This window comes from Peromyscus californicus, unplaced genomic scaffold (genome assembly GCF_007827085.1).
Source record: "Peromyscus californicus insignis strain IS unplaced genomic scaffold, ASM782708v3 Scaffold_2__1_contigs__length_46816999, whole genome shotgun sequence".
In the NCBI taxonomy this organism is placed as follows: domain Eukaryota; kingdom Metazoa; phylum Chordata; class Mammalia; order Rodentia; family Cricetidae; genus Peromyscus; species Peromyscus californicus.
In genome coordinates, this window is record NW_026294540.1 from 35,891,861 (window position 1) to 35,916,285 (window position 24,425).

At 41.4% G+C, this 24,425-nt stretch overlaps 1 protein-coding gene across 3 annotated transcripts; it reads left to right on the forward strand.

The window, feature by feature from the left end:
• Positions 1-4,849: 4,849 nt before the first annotated feature.
• LOC128120388 (zinc finger protein OZF-like) lies at positions 4,850-24,425 on the forward strand. Of its 3 annotated transcripts, XM_052754313.1 has the most exons (5): positions 4,850-5,018; positions 11,133-11,259; positions 14,121-14,213; positions 20,623-20,732; positions 21,480-24,425. In XM_052754313.1, the coding sequence occupies exons 1-5, from the start codon at positions 5,016-5,018 to the stop codon at positions 22,848-22,850; spliced, it is 1,704 nt and encodes a 567-aa protein (XP_052610273.1). In that variant the 5' UTR covers positions 4,850-5,015; the 3' UTR covers positions 22,851-24,425. The 3 variants fall into 3 exon arrangements, with proteins under 3 accessions (XP_052610273.1, XP_052610274.1, XP_052610275.1); XM_052754314.1 differs by lacking the exons at positions 4,850-5,018; positions 11,133-11,259; positions 14,121-14,213 and having other exon boundaries at positions 20,620-20,732; positions 21,484-24,425; XM_052754315.1 differs by lacking the exons at positions 4,850-5,018; positions 11,133-11,259; positions 14,121-14,213 and having other exon boundaries at positions 20,624-20,736.

The following is a 24,425-nucleotide window of genomic DNA, read 5'->3' on the forward strand; positions in this document are numbered from 1 at the left end:
ATTTAAAGAAAAACATCTGCTGGGAGGGGGTTTATTGCCTGTTCTGCAAGGATCTTCCTGGTCACATAGGTGCCTCCATCTCCATCCTTCAAAGGGGTAGGGGAATAGAAAGCCCATCCTAAGGAATCCTAGGTTCTCTGGGAAAAGTGTAGACCTTCGGTCCTCTCACCTTTGTTCCCTGTGGATTTTTATCTAACTTGGCTCAACCCTTAGCCCACTCTCTGTCCATTCCCCTGTTCTGGATTCCACACCCAGGTCTCTTGAGATCTTGAAATGTAATGGTATAACTTTTTTAAAAAGCAGACTTTTGAGTGGGAATAGTTGCACAGAGTTATAACCCCAGTATTTGGGAAGTAGAGTCAGGAGTCATGAGTTCATAGCCATCATCAGCTACATAGCACTTTGTTGTTGGTTGTTTTATTACTCTTTGTTCTTTACTCTTTAATGGGCCCACCACCCAGCTCCCAAACAAATTACACAGATTCTTAATCTTTCTTATGAATGCTCAGCATTAGCTTGGCTTGTTTCTAGCTAGCTTTTCTTAAATTATCCCATCTATCTTTTGCCTCTGGGCTTTTATCTTTCTCTATTTCTGTATACCCATCTTTACTTCTTACTCCGTGGATTGATTGCTTTGTAGCTGGTTGGCTAGCCCTGATGTCATCCTTCCCTTCTCCTTTTCTCATTCCTTCCTCTTCTATTTATTCTCTCTGCCTGTTAGCCCCACCTATCCTTTCTCCTGCCTTGCTATTGGCTGTTAAGCTCTATATTAAACCAATCAGATGTTTTAGACAGGCAGAGTAACACAGCTTCACAGAGTTAAACAAATGCAACATAAAAAATGCAATAATCTTTGCATCACTAAACAAATGTTCCACAGCATAAACAAATGTAACACATCTTAAAATAGTATTCGACAACAGCACTTAACAAGACATCTTGGGTGACATGACACCTTGTCTCAAAATAAAAACAAGCAGACGAACAAAAAAAAAAACTAGAAAAATGAAGAACAACAACAACAACAAAGAAAGAAAAACAGAAAAGGGGACTTCTTAGCTTTTCTAATTTCCACATCCCCTAGTGTCTCCTTTTTCTTGTCTCTTAAGGACTCATATAAAACATGGTATTCCAATCCTTATCCCTTACACAGACTTTTTGCCCCCTGGGCACAGCCAGTTTTACTAGCTGTAACCCTAATTACACAGGGCTGGGGTTCAGTTTATACCGTTTTCATGTTTCCTTGTTCTAGTGTTCAAACTCAAGGCCTGAGCTCATGCTCATACTGAAAAAGGCTTTACCTTTGCTCTTCCACCCCAGATTAATATTGTGCTATACTGAGTTAAAGTCTTCATTTTCCTTTTAAATGTGTGGAAACAGTATCCTTCCCTTCTCTTTTCTTCCCTCTCCCCCCCCTTTCTCTGTCTTTCATTCCTGTCAGATTCTCACTGTGAAGCCCAGGATGGACAAGGATTTGCATTCTCCAAAGTCACCCTCCACATTGATGGGCTTGTAGCTGTGAGTCATCATCCTCAGCAATAATCAAAATTTATTGTTGTGGTTTGAAAGCTAATTGGCGCCACAGTTTGAAGACATGGAACCTTGCGGGAGGAAGTATGTCACTGGGCTTACTTTGAAGTTCTTAGCTTCCCCTCATTTCTGGTTTGCTTTCTCTACAAATTGTTCACATTTCCATTGAAGGTATTATCTCTAAACGTTGTGCTCTGGCAGCCTGCTGCCGTGTCTCCTCCACCGTTATGGACTCTGGAATTGCAAGTCAAAATAAATTCACTCTTCCATAAGTTGCTTTTGGGCATGGTGTTTTATCATGGCCACAAAAAGTAGCTAATACAATTATTGAACACAATATCCCACGCCCAGTGGTAGGTGCTTTGTATGTATAATATGTCAAGAAAATTAGTAAGTGAAAAATATTTCTCAGTTTTGGATTGTGATCAAAGTGTTCAGAGGCCAAAAGTATAGGTCAGTGGGATGACATGTCCATAGCATGCAGGAGGGCTTGGTTCAGTCTGTAGTCATTCATGTTTGAATCCTAGTTCTCCCAGTTACTAGCTGTGTGACTTTAGGGAAGCAATTTTCCCTTTATGAATGGCAGTTTCTTTACCTATAAAGTTACTTAAAATGTACGTCTCATGGGATGTTTGTGAGGGTCAAATGAGTTAGCTCCTGTCAGCACATATCTGGGGCAGTATAAGTTCTCAGTGCAACATTGGCTGTGATGTTGCACTACTGTAATCCTAGAACTTGAGGGGCAGATGCAGAAAAAATAGGAGTCCAAGGCTATCCTGAGATACATCAGGAGTCCCTGTCTCAGAAGAAAATAAGGGAGACTGGACTGCAGCTTAGTCATAGAGCACACACTTACCATATACAAGGGTGTCTCTAGGATCCTGAGTACCACAAAACAAAAAAGCAAGCAAGCAACCAAACTCCCACTCCAGAGAACGAACACCTCCACAAAACAAAACAAAATAATCTCTTATCATGTGGAAGACATCACTTTAAAATGATCAGTTACTAGTACAGGGCACAGGAGTAGCTGACAGAGCATGCTGCTCTGATCTCCTTTCAATAAAGGAGTTATGATGCATCTACTAAAGCTGTCATTGATGACATCTCAGTGGTGGCTCTGTTAAGTTCCACCTCTGGTTGTCAGATCAAGACAAAAGCCTTGAGAATCTCTGCCATGGCTGAGCCAGCTGAGGATAGGAAGGTCTTGATGTTTCTATCCCTGTGGGTCTCCTTTGGAGAATGGAATCTGTTATAGCCTGATGGCACCTCCCACATAATTAATTCTGATCTTTCCTTACTTGGGTATTGCACCTCATCAATCTTTAGTCCCCTTATAGTGTCATATAAATATCTTATATTTGGGAGAGACAACCTACCATACATATTTTTAAGTCTCTGCTCTTCCTCCTATGCATCTGCTCTTTCTTCTCCCAGTTTCCTCTTTGGGTCCTCTTATAATGACAGTGAAGATTAAAATGTGAGAGATAACACAGTTGCCTGGCAGTGCCAGAGTCTGTGTGCAGCATGGTCTGCTCCTGCTTAAAAATCCAGGGTCCTGGCATCAGAGAGAGCTGTCCTCTGCTCTGATAAGATCTGGTAGTGTGTTGTCCCCAATACCCTGCTTTCTCAAGGTGCTGGGTGATAGTGTTACCCTTTGTCCTGAATGTATACCCTTACACACATGAGTTTAACTCTACTTCAACTCATGGGAGGCTGGAAAGATGGCTTCTCAAGTAAAACCTCCTACTGGCAAACTAGATGACTTGAGTTTGATTTCTGGGACTCACAATGTCCTGCAAATTGTCCCATGACTCTTGTACTCCAGCACACGGAAACACAGATAAATACATAAAATGAAATATAAACTCATTAGTACATGTGGTGGTTTGAATAAGAATTGTCCCCATAAGCGCATGTATTTGAATGTTTAGTCATCTGGGAGTAACACTACTTCAAAGGATTGGGAAATATGGCTTTGTTAGGGTAGATGTGGCCTTACTGGAGAAAGTGTGTCACTGGGGATGGGCTTTGAGTTTTCAGAACCCAAGCCAGGCCAAGTGTCTCTCTCCCTGCTGCCCACTGATCTGAATGTAGAACTCTCAGCTGTGTCTCCAGCAACACTTCTGTCTGTGTGCCACCAAGCTCCCCACCCTGGCGAGAATAGACTAAACCTCTGAAACTGTAAGCCAGGCCCAGTTAAATGCTTTCTTTTATAAGAGTTGCCTTGGTTGTGGTGTCTCTTCATAGTAATAGAACACTGAGACAGTACACCAAGCTATGTATGAGTGGGACTGATTCTTCACTGAGTTGTTTTTGTTCAGTCTGGGGCCAATAGACATTTATTTGGGAAAATTTCATAAAACATTTAAGAAGCCACTAGGAAGCAATTCAATCAATGATGATGTTGGTAAGCAATTGTTTTGGGGACCGGATTCACACTGAATCACTCTGGAGAGCTTTAAGCATTATTAATGCCAGCGTCCTAGAACCTGGATTCTGATTTCACTACTTCTTTATAAATTGACTTTTTCAGATTTTAAAAGTTCCTCTGGAAACTGTTGCATAGAGTCAGAGGTTACAACCTTGAGTTCTGTGGTGTGGTATGCATGAGCTATGTATGACATCCATGTATGCTGTGAGGCTTCGCCTGATGCAGCATCTCAGTTTTAGAGGGAGAAAACAGCTTTGCCTAGCTAAAATAAAGAACAAATTCAAGATATGCTCGCCAGTTCGGCTGCACTGCTGCAGGAGGAAATGCATTCTTGGTGGACACATCTGTATGAATGTCACAGGGGATGACTTAAGCACAGACATTAGATTAATGTCTGTGAGGAAAATACCATCCTGCAAATCCAAAAGGAATGGAAATATTTTTGCACGCATATGGAATGCATTTTATATATATTTCCAAATTTCTCCTAAGGTAAGTAATGAAAAACATGGAATTGGTTTCTTAAATGGTAGTTTTCACAACCAAGTTCAAATGCTTGTTTTGTTTTTTTTAAGTGAATTATTTTTTAAAAAATTTGCTCTTTTTGGATTACATAGGACACAAACAAGGTATATGGATTTATATACCATTCATAAATGTTCATACTTTATTTACAAGGTTAAATGCAGACAAACAGGAAGGAGGTTCTGTCACAGGAAGCCCTGCCTTAACTTACCTGAGAATGCAAGGCCTTGCCATTCTGGCTCCATCCACCCTTGGGTTGAAGCACGAACTGTCACTCAGGGTGGGACCTTAAGCACCACCCAATCAGAGGCACTGGGATGAAGGCTACCCAATCAGGCACACGGACGGAGTCTAGGGGGCGGGGCGCTCAGCCCGGGGTCCGTTGTGGCTGACCCCGCCATCTTTGCGTGTCTGGCCGCTTTTCTTCTTAGCTTTGGGTCCAGGATTGCCCCCGATCTGTGTCGCCGTGTGACTCGCTGGTGCCTGGACACCCAGCGCGAGGGGGCCGCTCACCCGGAATCCCGAAATGGTGCGTGTACCCACGGTAGCGTCCCAGCCAAGAGCCGACCCCCACTGCCTCCCGTGGGAGCCGCCGTGCGTCCGGGCCCCCTGTACTGTGGCTGGGCTAGGGCGGCTCCTGCAGCCCGGGGTCCTGTCGCGTCCGCGCACTGGGGACCCGCAGTGACATTTTCGTGGCCAGGGCCGCTACGGACGCCTCCCAGGTGGGAACGCCAGGGCTGTGGGACCTGTGGCTGCCCGAGCGCAGGCGGGATCTTCCCTGCCGCCCCCAGATCTGGTAGGACTTTGGTCAACATGAGGGGATGCTGGCAGTTCTGTCTCAGGGCCCTTAAGGTCACCGGCCTCCCCAGGGTTTTCCTGAAGCCACCCTGCCCACTGACTTCTTGCACCTTGGTGTTTGTCCCTGGCTGCCCGTGTTGCAATCTTGTGCTGTATTTCTGAACCTCTGACTGAGGGCGTCTGTGAGCAGAACCTCCCAGCCCCTTCCTCTGCTGTTAATGGCCCATCTTTCCCTAGTGTCTCTGCATTTCTCAACATGTCTCCTCCATGGAGGCCTTTTCTTCAGGTCCTAGAGTCTCTTAGTGACCTGGAGTACGTACTTCCCCTCTCTGCCTTCTGGCTCTGGCTCTCTGTATGTTACTAGGGATGGAACCTAAGAATTCGTTCATACAAGGTAGTGCATGAGCGTGCACGGTAGTGCTCTGCCGTGAACCAAACCAGTTACTTGTCCTTTTTTTTCTTAACGTTTTTAGAATCAGATATTAATGGTACATAGTAGTGGTTTTCATTACATTTTATACCTGTGTATAATGAATGTATTTTCTTAACGCCAACCCCTATTACTCTCCTGGTCCCTTCCCCACTCTCACTAGAACTTCCCCTCATTCTTAGATGTTTTTATGTCTTTTTTATTTTTCTTTTTAAACGACCCCTGACTTTTGCAGGCTTATTGGAAGGAGTTAGTTACAGGAGCATGGGCCTCAAACCATTGTCTTCACTACTGGATAAAGAGCCTCTCCCGAGAAAACCATTAACTGCTTATACATCCTGAAGGAGGAATGGGATCTTGTGAGCCTCTACCTATTTTTTTTACTGATTTATTTTATTTTATTTTTTGAGACGTAGTTTTACAAGTTGGCTTTGAGCTTTCCATCCTCCTCCCTTAGCTGGAAACACAGGCCAGCCTTTTGTCCTTTTTGTGGAAGTAAAGAAAGGACCCCAAGGTAGGGATTGATACTTGGAAGGAGCCCAGGTACCAGCTGCTCTTCCTCCTTTAATCCACTTTGCCTTCCCCACCAGTCCTCTTGGGGATGTGGAGAAACTCAGATTGCCTCTCTCCTGGTGGGGTCCTGGCACACATGCATCGCTTGGGTAGCACAATATGGTTCTGGGGTGATTAAGATGCACAGAGCAAAAGAGGGATAGAGGCAGAGGAGCAGATAGAGACAGCGACAGTGACATAGCAAGACCTGCAGCCAATTAGCAGGCCTCAGGAAGGTCCCAAGACCAGACTCAGGCCAGCCATGTTGACTCTCTCTGCTCTTCCATTTTCACACTTATGACAGGGGGAAGGAGCCAGGTGCTTGGTACGTGGCTGATGTATTGTGGAACGAGAGAGGCAGTCTCCAAGTGTCCCTCCTTGGAATTTGGCCATATAGCACTGGGTTTTCCAGATCTCCCTTGGTACTTGTCTGGTCCATGGGAGATGGAGGATTTGGATTAGGAGACTCAGTGCAGGGAATGGGGACTGTACCCTAAACCTGAGCACTGCACATGTGGTTCTCAGTTCTCTATATGTATGTCCCTGTGTGCCTGCAAATTTGTACCTCCATCCCTTCCCTCCCTCTATCCCCTGTGTGATTCTTTCGTTGTTTATCTTTGATCTTTCAGACAAGGTCTCACTCTGTAGCCTACTCTGGACTCAAGCTTCTGGTGATCCTCCTGCCTTGGCCCTGTGATCCTTAGGAATCTTTTAGGCATGAGCTACCATATCCAACTCCCTGTCCCTTTTTGTCTTATCTCTTTGAATCTTTGGCATGTCTCAGTCTCTGAAAGTTTGTGTGGAGCCCTGCTCTGGAATTTTTTTATCCTGGGAATCCAGAAGCAGCTGTGCATTGAGGCTTTACCTCTCCTCTTCTTTTTCTCTCTAGATATCTCTTTCCATGCTCTGGTAAGGTGAAACAGGAGAGGGAGGCCTAGATCTGGGTTCAAATCTCACCTCCAAGCTAGGAGGCATGATGGTGCAGGTCAGAATATATATTGCAAGTCTGAGGAATGCAAAGTGAGTTCATGGTGGGCCAGGGCAATATAGTGAAACCATGCCTCAAAGAAAAAGATACAAACCATTAAAGTGGTAGAGTGCTTGTTGGACATGTGTGGTAGGTTCCATACCTAGTCACCTCCCTGTGGGACCTCAAAGAAGCCAATCCCTGTCTTTAGAGTCTGTTATATAGAATGATGTCACCCCTTATCTGTTATTGTGCAGCCATAGCAAGACGCATGGGATTGCCATGAAAAGGCCAAAGGCTGCTTTAGTGCACACAAACCTTCCATTTTTGGAACCCTGAGAATAGGAGAAGGGTGCTGTATGAAGCTGTTCCCACTATAATGAACAGAAAGCTGAGGCTAGGGGTGATTGTTCCTGCCTGACTCCTTGGGACAGGGACTTGGCCCTCATAGGACAGGAGAAGGCAGTGTGTGCACAAGATTCAATGATGCTTCGAATGGGTGGGAGAGGTGGTGCTGATGATGAGCATGGATAAGGTACTAATGGTTCTGAGAGAAGAGGACTGGTAGGACGAAGACAGAGTATGAGAGAGGAAGTGAAGGCCTGATGGAGGAAGAGAGGCCCTGTGAGAGAAGGGAATTCCTCAGACTCTTCCAGGCAGCAATGTCCCAAATGCTGTTAACAGCAGGAACACCTGTTGAGGACCCACTTCCCAGAGGGCACTGTCTGGGGATCTGGCATGACCCAGAAAGGGAAGCCAGGAGCCAGCTTGTTCTGTATCTGTCTCTTTCTTGACTGTTCTGCTGTTCATGGAAGTCTGAGGTCCACAGCAGTCTCACCTGCAGTATCAGGAATGAAGGATGTGGAATTTGGATGGACAACTCTTGGCTCATGTCCTCCCTATGGGTAAACTGTTTTCCCTGAGCCTTCCAGTTGTGTGGGAAGCAAGTTTGAAAATCCAGAACCATGGCTAGTACTTCCATTACCCTTTGTGTGTCTGGCAACAATTTCCTATAATGTCACTTTCCTTTAAGTGTTACCAAATATCAACATCTCTTTTTGCTAGTGAATGAATTTGTGTGCCACATGCATGCAGTAGTCTGAAGAGACCAGAAGAGGGCATCATATTCCATGGAACTGGAGTTGGCAGGCAGTTGTGAGCTACTGTGTAGATGCTGGGAACTGACTATCTCTCCAGCCCCATCAATGTCATTTTCTGCAGTATGCTGAGCAATTTGTTCCTTGTAATATGTGATTTATTAAGAACAGATATTGGAGCAGGGGTATTTGAAGAATTTAATTCTGTCCATGAATGTTTCACATGAGAGGAAAGCTGAGAAAATTCACTTGAGCCCATGTAAATGATCTTGTGTTTCTCTCCTGTGTACCCTAAGGACAGAAACCTTATCTGATGACACTGTGTTGGGCTCACCCCTAACAAACTTTATAGTGTGATGCCCCCTCATCCCAACATCTGTACTTTCTGGTCTGAAGTGCCCACAGAAGCCGTGTTTCTATTCTCTTCGAGCTCTGCTGAATACCAGCCCTTGGGTTCTCTTCTAGGGAGCGGTCTCATGTATACTATGGATCTTCTTTTGGGAACAGGTAGATGCTGTGCATGTTGGAGGAATATCCTGCCATACCTTCATCTAAGTGACACTTAACTATTAGCATTCTTGGCAGTGAACGTGGATGTGAAACCATTTCTTCATATTTAGATGTCTGTTGCATGCATACTAGCCTTGGTGATTATTGGATCATATGGAAGATCTGTGTTTACATTTTTTCCAGAGCTTGAATACTACTTTGTAAAATGACTGTACTAATTTTACACATCAGCAGAAGAGAACCGAGTTCCCTTTTTGCCATGTCCATTGTAATCTGACCCTTGTAATCTGTCATTGCTTTGACATGGTCATTCTCACAGCTTTCCTAGGGCTGCAAGAAGTATGCTGTCTGCTACATCCAATCCTTGGGGCAAATTTGTTACCATTCAGGCTGTCCATTAGCTTCTAAAGAACGGATGACTTCTGGGACTAGACTGGAATTTATCTTGTCATCCTTCTCTGTATTAATTCTGGATTTTAGATAGTTGTTTTTCTGGACCCTAAAGAGATTTGCATGTGCCAGATTGCTTTGTTCCCAGAACTTGAGAGTTTAGTATATATTCCCACAAGCCAACCCAGTTTAAAGCTGAGGCATCCTAAAGAGATTTGCATGTGCCAGATTGCTTTGTTCCCAGAACTTGAGAGTTTAGTATATATTCCCACAAGCCAACCCAGTTTAAAGCTGAGGCATTCAGTGAGTGGCAGACTCCTTCTATGAACAACTAGTAGACCTGGAGGTGTTATGTGTGAGCAGTGGAGGGGCTCAGTAGTCTAAACTCCCATGAAGGCTATCAGAGGGTACTAATCTTTTCTCTGTTATTGAGGAGCAAATAAAAGCTCAGCTTTCAGTAATAGCACTTAGCTGACCATAGTGGAGAGTCCTTCCAGGGAGAAATGTGGCCTTGGAGTTTTAACCAGTTTTCTCTCTTGATCCCAGGTGATGAGGCCAGGGGAAATATTTGTATTAGCTTATGAAACTATGATTCTTCTCACTTTTCTAGAGGTATGTGGGTCCATGTATTTACATGTACGATCATTATCTTCCCACCCTCTGGATGACCTCAGGAGCATAGAATCATTTTCCTCTTGTATTGTGTGATGCAAGTTGAGTTCTTGATCGTGTGTCTAAGCATTTTGAACTCATCGATGTGATGTGATTGTTGTCTCAGTTTCCCAGTATATAGAGGGCAACTTTTTCAGTTGCTTTTGAGAAAGAAATGATACGTATAAATATTTTCCACTTATGATCTATTTTTGCCTGAGAAGCTTTGTATGAACCCAGATATATAGACTCATATAAAATAGGAATGCAAACCAAATATGTTTAATAAATCTTACACATTTATTTTAAAATAATTCCTTATGATTTTATTGGTTGCAAAAGACAAAATGAACTTTGCATACCAATAAAATGAATGTGCTTGTTTTTATAACACAACACAAGTCAAATATATGCTAATTTTATGCTTAAAGAGTGAGGAATGATTTTGGGAAAATACTTAAAATCTTTAATTTCCACGATTAAATCATTGTTTCAATAAGATCGGAAAACTGTATGCAGAGTAAAAGCCTTGCAGTGTAAAACAACATTTCAATCAGTGTTCCTTGAAATTGCATGATGATGGCATGAATAGTGCCTAGTGCACATGGTGTGTGTTCACAGCAAAAGCTACAGTGCTGTCACCTGTTGCCACATGGCTGAGTGCTATCCGCAGAGTACTGTTCAAAACCTTGCATTCATTATATCTTCCTGAGTTAAATTTTGGTCGTGGCATATTTAGAAATCCTCTCTGTTGCAAAAAATAATTTTGTGACCCTGTGTTCACATACATAGCCCCAAATCTTGCTTTTAAGAATAAGATCTCTTCTACTACAGGAATGGGTACTTGAGGTCATGCCCCTGTGTCTTCTGCACTGCAGCACAGTGCTGCACTGCCAGCCCCAGCACCTGCCTTTTCATTGTGCTGTGCATGCCTTACAGATTTAATCGTGTTTTTATAGGATTGAATTTATAGAATCCACTCTCTTCCCATTCCTGGAAACCTTACAGACACACACTCAGTTACAATTTTGTTTCTATTGTAATTCCATGGAGAGCTCTTTATCATTTCTTCAGTCACTACTTTAACACAGAGGTAAGATACTTGTATTGATCTTAATCTACTACACGATACAGAATACAAATCAAGCCCCAGCTTCTATGTGATACTGGCAAGACACAAACAACTAGAGAAATGGATTCTGTTTCCAGATCTGAGGCCTTTGGTTGACAGGAGGTGTTTCATTACAGGGGTTGGTGTCATTTGAGGACGTGGCTGTGGACTTCACCTGGCAGGAGTGGCAGGAGCTGGATGCTGCTCAGAGGACCCTCTACAGAGATGTGATGCTGGAGAACTACAGTAGCCTGGTGTCCTTGGGTGAGTCTGACTCCGAGGCAGCTAACTTTTAATACTAAATTGATAGACATTTTAGCTGGTACATACTAATGCTAATTCTCCTTGATAGCTATTTTGAAAGATTTAATTGTCAAACGTGTTTATTACTCTACTATGGAGCATAAGTTCTGTGTCCTTTGCCTATATACTAAAAGCATATCCCCTGTCTACCATGCCCCAACACCGCCCCCCATCCCCAATATTTTTGCTCTAGTAACTGCCATTTTCTCTGTTTCTTTGGTGTTACCTTGAGCTTGCAAATATAATGAGGACATGTGGGATTTTGCATTTTTTGGCAGACGTGGTTTGTTGATCTTTTGTCTTTCCTGTGTAGACATAAGAAATCATCTGTTTATCTCAATTATGGAGGAAGTCAGTAACCCAAGAAAACATTCATCTATTCCAGTCTGGTGAATCAGAAAGTGTATTTTTTGTAGTCAGAGAGCCAAAGTGATTCTCAGACAGTGGTAACCCTGAAAACTCCACATCTTACTCAGTTTTGCCTTCTATGGCACATGCAGTGGGGTAGAAGGGGTCTGGATTGGAATCTCTCTTGAGGGGTTCATGACAGTCTTCTGAGGAAATGTTGGCGGCGTCATTACTGGGGCTAGAGACCTCGGTATTTGCTGTATCTCTTGAGTTCGGTGCTGTATATGTGTACCAAGGTCTCCTGTGGGCCATCAGTTATTTAGCTTTAAGACAGTGGGGATCATCGTGGGCTCAGAAATGGCGATGTATAGTTTCACAGTGTGCTTTCCAGTTCTGTTCCTGGACAGGTGTTTCTTTTTGTGGGGTGATGCCCAAGAAAAATTGTTAGGATGTCAGCACTCCCTTCCTTTGCTTTCTGGCTGTGGTAAGGTAAGAAACATAGCGGCCTTTTCTGTGCAGATAATTTTAAGTTTGGTGTTGTCCCGTTTGCTGATTTTGCTGTGCATCTGGTAGACATCAAAATACTCTTGTCTTCCTCACTGTCCTGAGGTATTTATTGTATACTCTAGGGACATCATTGTGTCAGGTCTTTCACCTTTGAGTTACTTTTGGCGTGTTTTTATTTGTTTGTTTTGTTTTTTGTTTTTTCTTATTATGCATCTGTAATGCGGTTTCTCAAGCTGGCTTTGAACTCCCTTTGATCTTGACCTTCTGATTCTTTTGGTCTATCTCCTGAGTGCTGGGATTTTGGGTGTGTGCTAGCACATGCAGAACTTAATCTGTTTTAGTTGATGTCTATAAAGTTTAGAGAGAGGAGGTCTTTTGACTTTCATTAGCCTGAATAGTCCATGTTTGTCTGCAAGATTTACAGATGAGAACTTCCTTACTGGTTGAAAAGTCTTGAAACCTGTGTTGAAAATCAGTTGACTGAATGTATTAGTCAGCTTTCCCTCACTCTGACACGATACCTGAGTGAACTCATAAAAGGAAGGTTTCTGTTGGCTCATAGTTTTCCGCTGGTTCTACTTGGCCATGTTAGTTTGGTCCTATAGTGAGGAAGAGTGTCGTGGAGGGAGCACATGCCTGAGATATGCCACTTAGCTTCACTGCCACTGGAAAGCAAAGTAAAGGTTCTGACATGACAGCATCCCTTTTTGGGCATCTCCCCATGGCCACATTTATCAGAGACTGGTAACTAAGACTTCAGCTTTGGAATGCTGTATTCTTTGGAATGCATTTCAGATCCCCACTGTCACCCCGAATAGATACGGTTTGCTTGGGGCTCTCCGTTCCCTTCCAGTGGTGTCTGTCTCTTTTAGTGCCTGTTCCTGCTGTCTCTTTGTAGTGGGTTTGGAAGGTAGGTGTCAAGAGCTTCATATTTGTGCTTTTTGAACAAGATGCTTCGCTAATTTGGGGTCTCTGGCACTTTCACATGATGTTTAAGACATTGTTTAGGAAGTGCTTTTCTGTTTCTGTGGAGAAGAATACTGATTTTACTCTGAAGATACTGTTGAATCTGTAAATCAGTGTGGGTATTGCTTCTTTTAATATTACTTCTTCCATGTATTAATATGGAATGTGGTGACCTATTCTTTGTGTCTTTTTTTCACAAGATTTAATTAGTTTATTTTTACTGATAATCTCGTATATGAATGCAATGTATTTTCAGTTTTGCCGTCTGTTATCTTCTTATGCCCCCCCATCCCACTGAGCACACTCTCTTATCTACAGCCCCTCTCTACCATCTCTCTCTCTCTCTCTCTCTCTCTCTCTCTCTCTCTCTCTCTCTCTCTCTCTCTCTCTCTCTCTTTCTCTCTCTCTCTGAGTTTGATTCAGATTCTTTGTGTGAACATGGGGTGATGGGTTAATTCCTGGAGCATGGACAGTTATTTTTTTCTTGGCTTTCTAAGCCATGGTTTCACTGTATATCCGGGGATGCCTTGAACTTACTTTGTAGTTCAAAGTCTTTTCAAACTTACAGCAGTCCTCCTGTCTCAGCTATTGCATCCTGGGATTTTTCCATCTGGTAAGGGGCAAGGGGTGGCCTCTTTTAAGTTTTCAGTGTTTGGGAATTTTCAGACTGATATTAGGCTCATCAGTTAATAAGTTATACAGTAAAGCTGGGGACATAGCTCAGTGATAGTTGGCCTGCAGCTTGTTTTGAATAGGAATGTGAAATCAGAACTTCTCAACAATTAATTTTTTTACCATGTGTACATGTTTTTTTGGTTTTTTGACTTTGTGTTCTCTAAGAAGTTTTTCATCTAGTTTCTAGGCTTTTTTTTCTTTTTCTTTTGAGTCCTCTTAATTTTTTTCTCTGTGTAGCTTCAGCTCAAATGGAACTGGCATATTCTGTCAGTGAAATGGACTTTCTACTTGGGAGCAATTTATATATCATTTTCTTCCACTGGCAGGACATTGCGTGACTAAACCTGAGTTGATCTTCAGGTTGGAGCATGGATTTGGGCCATGGAGCATACGCGAGACCTCACTCTGGACTCTCCCAGGTCAGTGAATGTGAACTAGGGAAGGAAATTCAGCAAGGATGACTGCTCATAGGATATTGGTCATGTTGAGCTGTCTTTACCAACATTCCAGTAGTAGCCTAAGCAACAACTAGTTTTGTCTGTCAGGCATTTACTTTATGCAGTTTCAGTCTCCTTGTTTTTGTTTTTGAAACCTGTTTTCCTAAATTTGCTAAAAAATACTCAGTTTTTGTATAGGTTATCTCAGTTGTCCTTCCCACCTTGTTTGATATTGAGGGTTTATTTCAGTGCTTGGTCTTGATCTGACATTTTCATAGCAATCATTAACATTCTAATGCATCTTTTGAAGGGATTACATTCAGTGAGAGGAAAGTGAATGATGCAGTAATGTACCACAATGAGATAAGAAACACTAAACATATTTACCCTGAGGTAAAAACACATGGAATTTTATTTTAGGAAAGGTATAAAGTAAAACACTATTGAAGAATTGTTCGTTTATTTTAGTTTAGTGTGGTGATTACTCTTTTTAAAAATTTTGAACTAGCAGCACTTGGGAACCATAGGCAGGCAGGCAGATCTCTGAGTTTGAGGCCAGCCTTGTCTATAGAGCAAGTTCCAGGACAGCCAGGATATAAATTGAAGACAGTGTGATTAGAATGAGGAAAGAAATTTGGAAATTGGTGGCATAATGAAAATCAATTGCAGAATATCTTTTTAAATTAGGAAAAAGTGGGGCCGGAAGGTGGTGGCCTTTAATCCCAGCACTTTGGAGGCAGAGCCAGGTCTCTGTGAGTTCGAGGCCAGCCTGGCCTACAGAGTGAGATCCAGGACAGGCACCAAAACCACACGGAGAAACACTGTCTGGGGGGAAAAAATTAGGAAAGAACATATCGGAAGTTTAAGAATAGGATGGCAGGTAAAACTTTTTTTTTTTTTTTAACCAGACTTACACATGGATGCTCAGTGTCAGACTCACAAAAGAGAGAATGTTTTCCAAGGAGAACAAGAGAGAAAGAGTACTTGGGATCAAGAAGGAGGTGACAGGACAGTATACACTAGAAGACAAAAGCTATTTTCTCTCTTTTTGAGAAAAGTACACCACAGGCTACACTTTTTTTTTTTTTTTTTTTTTTGAGACAGGCAGGGTTTCTCTGTGAAATAGTCTTGCCTGTCCTGGAAATCACTCTGTAGACCAGGCAGGCCTCAAACTCACAAAGATCCTCCTGGCTCTGCCTCCCAAGCTCTGGGATTAAAGTCATGCGCCACCACTGCCCAGCTACACTTTTAATCTCAAATCCCGAGTGAATGAGCTGAATGCTACAACTAGGAAATGACCATAATGTGCAAAGTGCCAACCTGCTGCCACAGACTGGCATTCTTTGTCATGAGAGAAACCTGTGATGTGGGTAAGTGTTAATACAGAAAGTGACTTGTCTGACAGTGTCTTAAAGATTTTGGCATAATAAATTGGAAAACAAATTAATTGCATTTATCCACATACAGAATGCTGTACCAGGGGCCTGTCTCATCCACTCTTGGGACATGATCACTAAGATCAGTCAAAACTCAGGAGGCTGGGGACATGCTGAAAGTTTCTATGTAGTAGGTGGGAACAAGAGGTAGCCATGGAAACTCACACGGTAAGATACAGGCTCCTTAAGAAAGGATCATGGACTGTTAGGAATGGAGTGTTACGTTTCTAGTGAGGAGTATGCCCATTCCTCATAGACAGTGGCAGAGAATAAGAATAGTGGGTCCAGAGTTGGCCAGTTGGTTGACCTCTAGACCATTGTTCCACCTCCATAGATTTACTGTACCTTGGGACTAAAAGATTGGAGCCCAGAGACAATAGTTCACTAGATTTTCACAATGTGCTGTTTATTGAGCTTCAAAGGACCTGAGCAACACAGAATCTCCTTACCTTCTGCTCTATAGGCTAACTCTGCAGAGACACCTCATATATAGAGGTTTGCTTTCCATCAATGAGTGTAGAAATACTGACATTTCTGAAAGAGTCATATGGTGTCTGGCTGACACTCAAAGGCTTGAGCACAGCAGTGACTCCTTTCTGCAGATATATAGTTTTCATCATTAAATTCAAGCTTGTCACCAGCATAACCTTGTTGGGCGAAGTCCTTAGCTAGTATATAGATAATACTAACAGGTAAGGTGAGAACAGAGAAATTAATGTTACTCCTCAGCTATTACCCAGCAACCCCAGCAGCCTGCTGGTGAATTCCAGTAATAGTGGACATGGATGAAATTCTTCCCCAGTGCTTTTTTTATTTTTTTTATTTTTATTTTTCTATTTATCAGACATTTTTAGTATTGTTTGTATCCCAGTTAGGGTTACTATTGCTATGATGAAATGCCATGACTGAAAGCAAGTTGGTGGGTGAAAGGATTTATTTGACTTATACTTCTATATTGTAGTCCATCACTGAAGGCAGTCAGGACAGGAACTCAGGCAGGGCTGGAACCTGGAGGCAGGAGCTGATGCAGAGGGCATAGAGGGGTTCTACTTACTGACTTGTTCCTCATGGCTTGCTCAACCTACCTTGATATAGAACCCAGGACCACTAGCCCAGGGCTGGCACTATCCACAGTGGGCTGGGCCCTCCCCAATCAATCACTAATTAAGAAAATGCCCTATTGCCAGATCTTATGGAGACATAAGATTCCCTCCTTTAGATGACTCTGTCTTGTGTCAAGTTGACATAAAACTAGTTAGCACATTTTGACTTATTTTATCCTTTTGAAGTCTTTGATGTTTGTATTTTTATTTCTCTTTGTTCCTTTTTATACTTTTTTTTTTGTTTTTTTTTTTGTTTTTCGAGACAGGGTTTCTCTATGTAGCTTTGCGCCTCTCCTGGAACTCACTTGGTAGCCCAGGCTGGCCTCGAACTCACAGAGGTCCGCCTGGCTCTGCCTCCCGAGTGCTGGGATTAAAGGCGTGCGCCACCACCGCCCGGCCCTTTTTATACTTTTATTTACTGTTTTTCTATATTTGACTATCAGATTCTGTTCTCTGGCTTTTTAACCTTTGCTACATTCCTTTTTCAGTGCTTTTAACTTTTTTTCATTAATCCTGCTTATATCGTCCTCCTTAATTTTAATGTCACAAATTGTTCTGCATGTTTAATTTTTTTCCTGTAGTTACTGATAGTGTTTCGTCTGTTTAAATGTTTTTAACATTATGTCTATGTCTGATTTGTTTTGGTGTTGCTCTTTTAGCATTTTAATTTCTCTCTGAGTGGTGTCAGGAGTTGAAGCCACAGGTGAAGGCTGCTAAGAAGACCCTTTTTATAAGATGAGGGATTCTTTTGATTCCCATTCTTCCAAAGTGGCAGTCAGTGGCACAAAAGCCTAATATGCATGGCAGCAAGCAGGCAAATAGTGATAATTATTGGAAAAACTAAGACATCTCCAATAACTGAATCTGAGAATCTTGAGTGTCAGGTATAAAATGCAAAAGTACAGTTTTAGCAGTGATCCATGCACTAAAATAATATTTACATAAATCGATGAATAGAGCTCATCTAATGCTTCTGTGACAGATTCAGTGAACACTGATCACGACAAAAAATACCAACTTAAATAAGTGAAGAAAGAAGCTCAGTAAGTAAAGCCTTCATTGGAAAGCAGCATTCATTGGAGTAGACTGTGTAGGATGAAGAACATCAGGAATGAAGAGAAGGTGGAGAAATTATTGTAGTGAGAAAACTCTATAAGAAAAGGAAGAGCAGTCATGACTACAACATTTAAGCCCCCTGGGCTGTGATAACAAGGTGCAATCTATGACTCTGTGGTATAGAACAGGGAAATGGTAGACACAGAAAGACACAGAAAATATAATCCATAAAATAGAGTTAAATTGTACAAATATCTGGAAAGAACAAAAAAGCAAAACCAGAAAATATTCATACATCTAGGAAAGGAGCCATTCTGAAGCACTGACCAATATAAATTAAAAAAAAAACAAAAAAAAACTTTCTCAAACATGGTTATAGCTACAATGCAGAGTACAGAATAGGGAAAGATAACTTCCAGCATAAGGGGCAAGGGCTTCGTTACTATGGTTGCAAGCCCATTTAACCTTCTGTATCTTTTAGCCGAAACCCTGATACCAGAAAGCATGTGAGTTCATGTGTGCAGTGACTCTGTTATATCTAGAAAATGCTGTTTATGAACAGTCATACACTACTTCTGGCCTTAAAATCTTTTTTCCCCTTCCTCCATGGTGATCCCTGACCTTTGGGAGGAAGGTATATGGACACTCTGGAAAATAAAGGTTGAAAGCTGTACTAATGTATGAATATAAAGATAAGTACTTAGGGGGCTGTTTAATATTATAACTATTTAGTAGAAAAATAAAAGTAGTTTGTACGTGATAGATTGTGACCTACGCAGCCATAGGTTCGTGACCCAGTTATCAGTACCAGGCATGAGTTCTGTCTTGTGCTGTGGGTCTTAACTCCAATTAGAGTGGTTGGTTACTCCCATAAATTTCATACCACTATTGCAAAAGTAGGCATATCTTGTTAGGCCATTCATTATTGTAGTTCTCAGGGTTTACCGCTGGTTAAGACTGTTAATTACTGTTTTCTTCCAGTACTGTTATAGCATTTCCCAGGACTATAAAAGCTAGCTAGTAGGGATGAAGCTTCCAGATCAGTATCAGCTTGGTTTCTCTATGTCCTATAATTGAAGTATGAAGTGTCTTCAGAAATGGGATCTTACCATTAAGTTCTGGAGGGTAACTAGGAGCAGTAGCAATGTCTTGTAATGTTGGGGAAATGGCATTCTTTGCGACCACACTGCCAACACCTTGAAAATAGATAATCTCAATGTAGTGAGCATTTTGTTCAATAGCTTATGGTATCTGAAGCATTTTCTCCCATATAGGGTAACTCCATTTTGTCTGTCTGTCTGCCTATTATCGAAAGCGTCTAAAGTAGGTTTCCATATGGCTTTTAAAAAGTTCTTTGGTGTTACCTCTCCCTATATACTCCCTCCTGTCCTTGTCCTTTTACTCTCAACCCACTGAATCCTACTTGCACAATTATTTCCCTTTCACTCCTTTATAATACTTGTGTTATATCCTCCATCCCCCCCCCACCCCCCGCCCATGGCCTATGTTTAGTTTTCCTGACTTCTACAGGTCCTCTAATTTAAGTACACACATCTAAAGATTCAAAGCCAGGATCCACATATGAGAGAGAACATGAGTGGTCTTTCTGGATCTGGGTTACCTCTCTCAGAATAATTTATTTCCAGCTCCATTTATTTACCTAAAAAGCTCATAATTTCATTTTTTTATGATTCAATAAAAATTTTCATTGTGTGTGTGTGTGTGTGTGTGTGTGTGTGTGTGTGTGTGTGTGTGTGTGTGTTTGTACCATATTTTCATTATTCATTCATCAGATGATGGATACCTAGGCTGTTATTTCAATTATGTGTATGTGTGTGTATGTATTTGTACCATATTTTCATTATCCATTCATCAGATGATGGACATCTAGGCTGTTATTTCAGTTTCCTGTCTTTGAACAGTAATGTATGTGTATGGTAACCACCAGCACTGCAATAAGAAGCTTCTCTGATAAAGTTTGAGAGTAGCACAGAAGTAGAGATACAAACATACATGTTTAGGATGCAGTTTGATAACATGACCATTGCTAGCAAGACAAAAATAGGTTCTCTTGAGGACTATGACTTCTCTAGCCTTGGATTTTGATAAGTTATGTACATAGTTTTGTACAGTTGATGTACAATAAAAGTCATCTAAAAATGTGTACTTGACATTATCCACTATGTATAGGCACATACCAATCTGGATTTGCAACATAATTTCTTAGCATTTATTTTTAATAAATGGCTTATTTTAAAAATCATGTTTATGTCTAAGAGACAGTAGAGATTTATAGAACAGAAGACTGATTGCAGGAAACTTTTGAAGAACCTGTCCTCTAGACTGAGAGAAAGGTGATAACATATAGTGACCAATAAAAGATGCTACTCCGGCTTTTCAGGGCAAATTAAACAAATTTATCACACATGTATAATAATCCTTTTACAAACCTACATTTTTGGTCATGACGCAGAATATGAAACCTGTATCATGTGGATGTATAGTGAAAGAAAATCTTTCTGCCTCACATAATGAGAGAGATTTGATGTCAAATGGCGTTTGTACAATTAAGGTAATCGAGGACTGCAGAAGCAGTAGCTGAGAAGTAGGTGGATAACCTTTTTCCATTCATTTCACAAGAGTGAAAGCAGTGCTGGAACATAACATAGCACCGCCTTATCTTTTTGTATAAAACTTCCCTTAAGCTGAAGAAGTATCTACTATATGGTTTTATTCAAACTGAATAAACAGTGTATATGATTTATGGATAATGATATTTTTAACCTATCATTTCAGGTGTTCTTGAAGTTTATGCTCCAGATAAGAGTTGCCTAGAAAATCTCGAGAGTCGTATGTGGCCGGTAGGAAGCATCAGCAGGAATCTGTCAAATAGAGAGATGCTTGAAGTAGGTAAAACATGATTGTGAGCACAACCTTTACATTTTAAATCTGGATATAAGGCATCGAATTTTTTCCTAGGGCCCTAACCTCTGGTTGAATGTGTCCATAGTGAGCCTAATCTGATGCTGATTAGTGAAGAAGCTGGTAATATAACTGATAAGTCCCTCTGGTACCCTGAGCACCTTGGTCTCCCTCACAAGTTTGAAAGTTCACATTATGATGTTCAAAATATTTGCCCAGGGATATACATCTAAACAAAGACAGTCATAAAAAAATGTTTGATATCTTAGAAACCTCATTTCATGCATTGGAAATCTTTTGTTTGCCTAACACTTACTGTGCAAAACATATCTCATGAAAGAAAAATATTGCATGTAACAGGACTCAGAAAAGAACATGGTAAACTATGGATTGAGAGATAGCTGAGAGATGAAGAACATGAGCTGTTCTTACACAGGACACAAGTTAGGTTCCCAGAACACAGGTCATGCAGCTCTTTACCACCTATAACTCTAGCTCCAGGGGAATATGACACCTTTGGCCTCTGGGGACACCTACACCTGGATGCAAATATCCTACATATATATCCATAATTAAAAATGTTTTTTTTAAATAACAGACTTTACACTGGGGAAAATTACATATGCACTTTTTGTAAAACTTTTAAGAATTTATTAACCTCACAGAACATTAAGTACATGCTAGAAATAGCCCCACTGATATAAAACTGTGGTATATTCTTTTGTCTCAAGGCAGAAATGAAGGTTCAGCTGGAACTCCATCAAGGTATAAAACCCTATGAAGGTAAACCATGTATGAAAACGATTAACCTGCCATCACAGCACAACAAGCAGCATGAATATTATTCAAGTATGAAACCTTACGAATGGAAGGAATGTCAGAAAGCTTTCTATTGTAAGTCAGTGCTCACTGAACATCAGAGAACTCGTACAAGATTGAAGATCTATCAGTGTACAGAATGCAGGAAAGCTTTCCCCTCCAAATCAGAACTCACTGTACATCATAGAATTCATACTGGTGAGAAGCCCCATGAGTGTGAAGAGTGTGGTAAAGCTTTCTATCGTAAGTCGACTCTTACTGTACATCAGAAAACTCATAGAGGTGAGAAACCTTATGAATGCAAAGAATGTTGGAAAGCTTTCTATTATAAGTCAACCCTCACTGAACATCAGCGAATTCATACAGGTGAGAAGCCTTATGTATGTAAAGACTGTGGCAAAGCTTTCTTCTACAAGTCAAACTTAACTCGCCATAATAGAACTCATACAGGTGAGAAGCCTTACGAATGTGAAGAATGTAGGAAAGGTTTTTCCTCCAAGTCAGAGCTCACCTCACATCATAGAACTCATACAGGTGAGAAGCCCTATCAGTGTGAAGAATGTGGTAAAGCTTTTTACTGCAAGTCAACCCTCCGTGTTCATCAGAAAATTCATACAGGTGAAAAGCCTTATGAGTGTAAAGAATGTCAGAAATCTTTCTATTATAAGTCAACCCTGACTGAACATCAGAGAACTCACACAGGTGAGAAGCCCTATGAATGTAAAGACTGTGGCAAAGCTTTCTTCTACAAGTCACAGTTAACTCGCCATCATAGAATTCATACAGGTGAGAAACCTTATGAATGTGAAGAGTGCAGGAAGGCTTTCTCCTCCAAGTCAGAGCTCACTGCTCATCATAGAACTCATACTGGTGAGAAGCCCTATGAATGTAAAGAATGTGGTAAATGTTTCTGTCGCAAGTCACACTTAACTCTGCATCATAGAATCCATACAGGTGAGAAGCCCTATGAATGTAAAGATTGCAGAAAAGCTTTTTTCTGCAAGTCAGGACTTGCCCGACATTTGGGAACTCATACACATGACACTAATACGAAGAAGAGAGAAAAGCATTTTCCTGCAACTCACAGCTCAGCCAACATCAGAAATGTCATACAAGTGAGAAACCCTGTAAATATAAAGAATGAAGACAAACTCTCTACTGTAAATCATTCCTCACTCCATACCGTGGACTTCTTACAGTTGAGAAGTCCTATCGATGTACATAATGCAGGAAAACTTACCTTCGTAACTCATGCCTCATTCGATATGAATGAACTCAGATGAGACACACTAATAGTTTCGAGCAAGCAAGAAAGCTTGCAGTCAGCCAGGATCACTTGACATCAGAGAATGCATGTAGAATGATGACAGCAAAGAACATGTGAAAACGGCCACAAGGGAGACCTTTCTCAACATCAGAAAAGCCATATTGGTTTGAGACATTGTGTCTAGAAAGAACATAGGAAAGCTCTACTGTAGTTATCTCAGTGTAAGCATCTCATGCATGTGAAGAATCTTATGAATTTAAAGGTCAAAAGTTTTGAATGATAAGTCAAATCTCAGTTGACATGAGTATACATGCCATGAAGAATCCTGAGAACGTTTAAAAATCTAACGTTATATGCTGTAGAATACTGTATATGTACTAGCCTTGGAAAACAAACATTTAAGGGACTTTGTTAAAGAACATAGGAAAACTTGGATAAGTCAGATCACATTCTGCATCAGAACAGTTATATAGGTGGGAGGCTGTGTACAAATAACAAATTTGTCATGTATTGTGGTATTTGTTTATGTTCCATGTTCATTGAGACATAGCTGTTCAAGACTAGAAATATCATAGCCTCTGCAACTCTGATAGGCCCAGAGTGTTACAATAGCATGTATAGAAATGTGGTGTAGTTTAGAAGTGGTGTTGGTATATTGGGTGTGACTGTGGCACTGTACCTGGTAGGAGGCACTGTCTTGTGGGACTGTTACAGTGCTCTGTTTTCTTACTCTCATCTGGCAAGAGAAAAGATGGTAGATCTTCTGATAGTTATTTAATGTGACAGTCACTGACATAGGAGTCAAGAAATTAACTACTTATTTCCGTATCCTCCTCAGAGAAATGATGGCTATGTGTAGTGACAGTTATATCAAATTACAAGCACAGGAGAGACCCAGGTATATGAGGTTTGTACCACACTTTGCAGATATGTGAAGGAATATAGACCTCTGCCTGAGATAAGAAACAAAGTGAGTGTTAGAGCCAGGATCAAATATCCTATCTCAGCACAGTGGTGGTTTGTACTAGCTCTGCACCATTTTACCTGGGCCAGATACACACAGTCTGAGGTAAAGAAACAGTGCTGTTTGTGACTGAAGGGAGAATAGTCTTCACTACCATTTACCAACTCTGGCAGAAGAGAATCTAAACAATGGTGTACTGGGTGACACTGTCCTCTGACTGTCCTCTGAGCCAAGCAAGTGCCATCATGGAGAATTTAGCTCTGCCCCCTTACAAAAGCTTATCCCAGCTGGACTTGTTGATGGTTTATACCCTCCTTTCTTCCCCCTAGTATCCAACTGCTTCCTACTAACTGGCAACTCTGCAGACTCTGGAGAAAAGATTTAGAGAGAGAGAGAGTGTGTGTATGTATGTATATTTGTATGTGTGTATGCATGCCTGGGAAGACTAGGGAAGGGGCCATATCCTCCATCTATGATGTTTGGGAAAAACCCAATTCCTGCTGGGTAAGGCTTTCCAGATGTGGCCCATTGGGGATGGAGTGCCCACACCCTTGTAAGTAACCCTCACCACTCACACTATCTCTGTAAGGAAGACAAATAAAATAAACTCATTGGTTTATTTGTGAA

What these genes read in the sequence shown, in the direction of transcription:
- LOC128120388 (XM_052754313.1), top strand. An exon ending in CAGTAGCCTGGTGTCCTTGG is followed by an intron (nt 11,260 to 14,120) that starts GTGAGTCTGACT and finishes TTCCACTGGCAG; the next exon opens with GACATTGCGTGACTAAACCT. An exon ending in CTCACTCTGGACTCTCCCAG is followed by an intron (nt 14,214 to 20,622) that starts GTCAGTGAATGT and finishes CTATCATTTCAG; the next exon opens with GTGTTCTTGAAGTTTATGCT.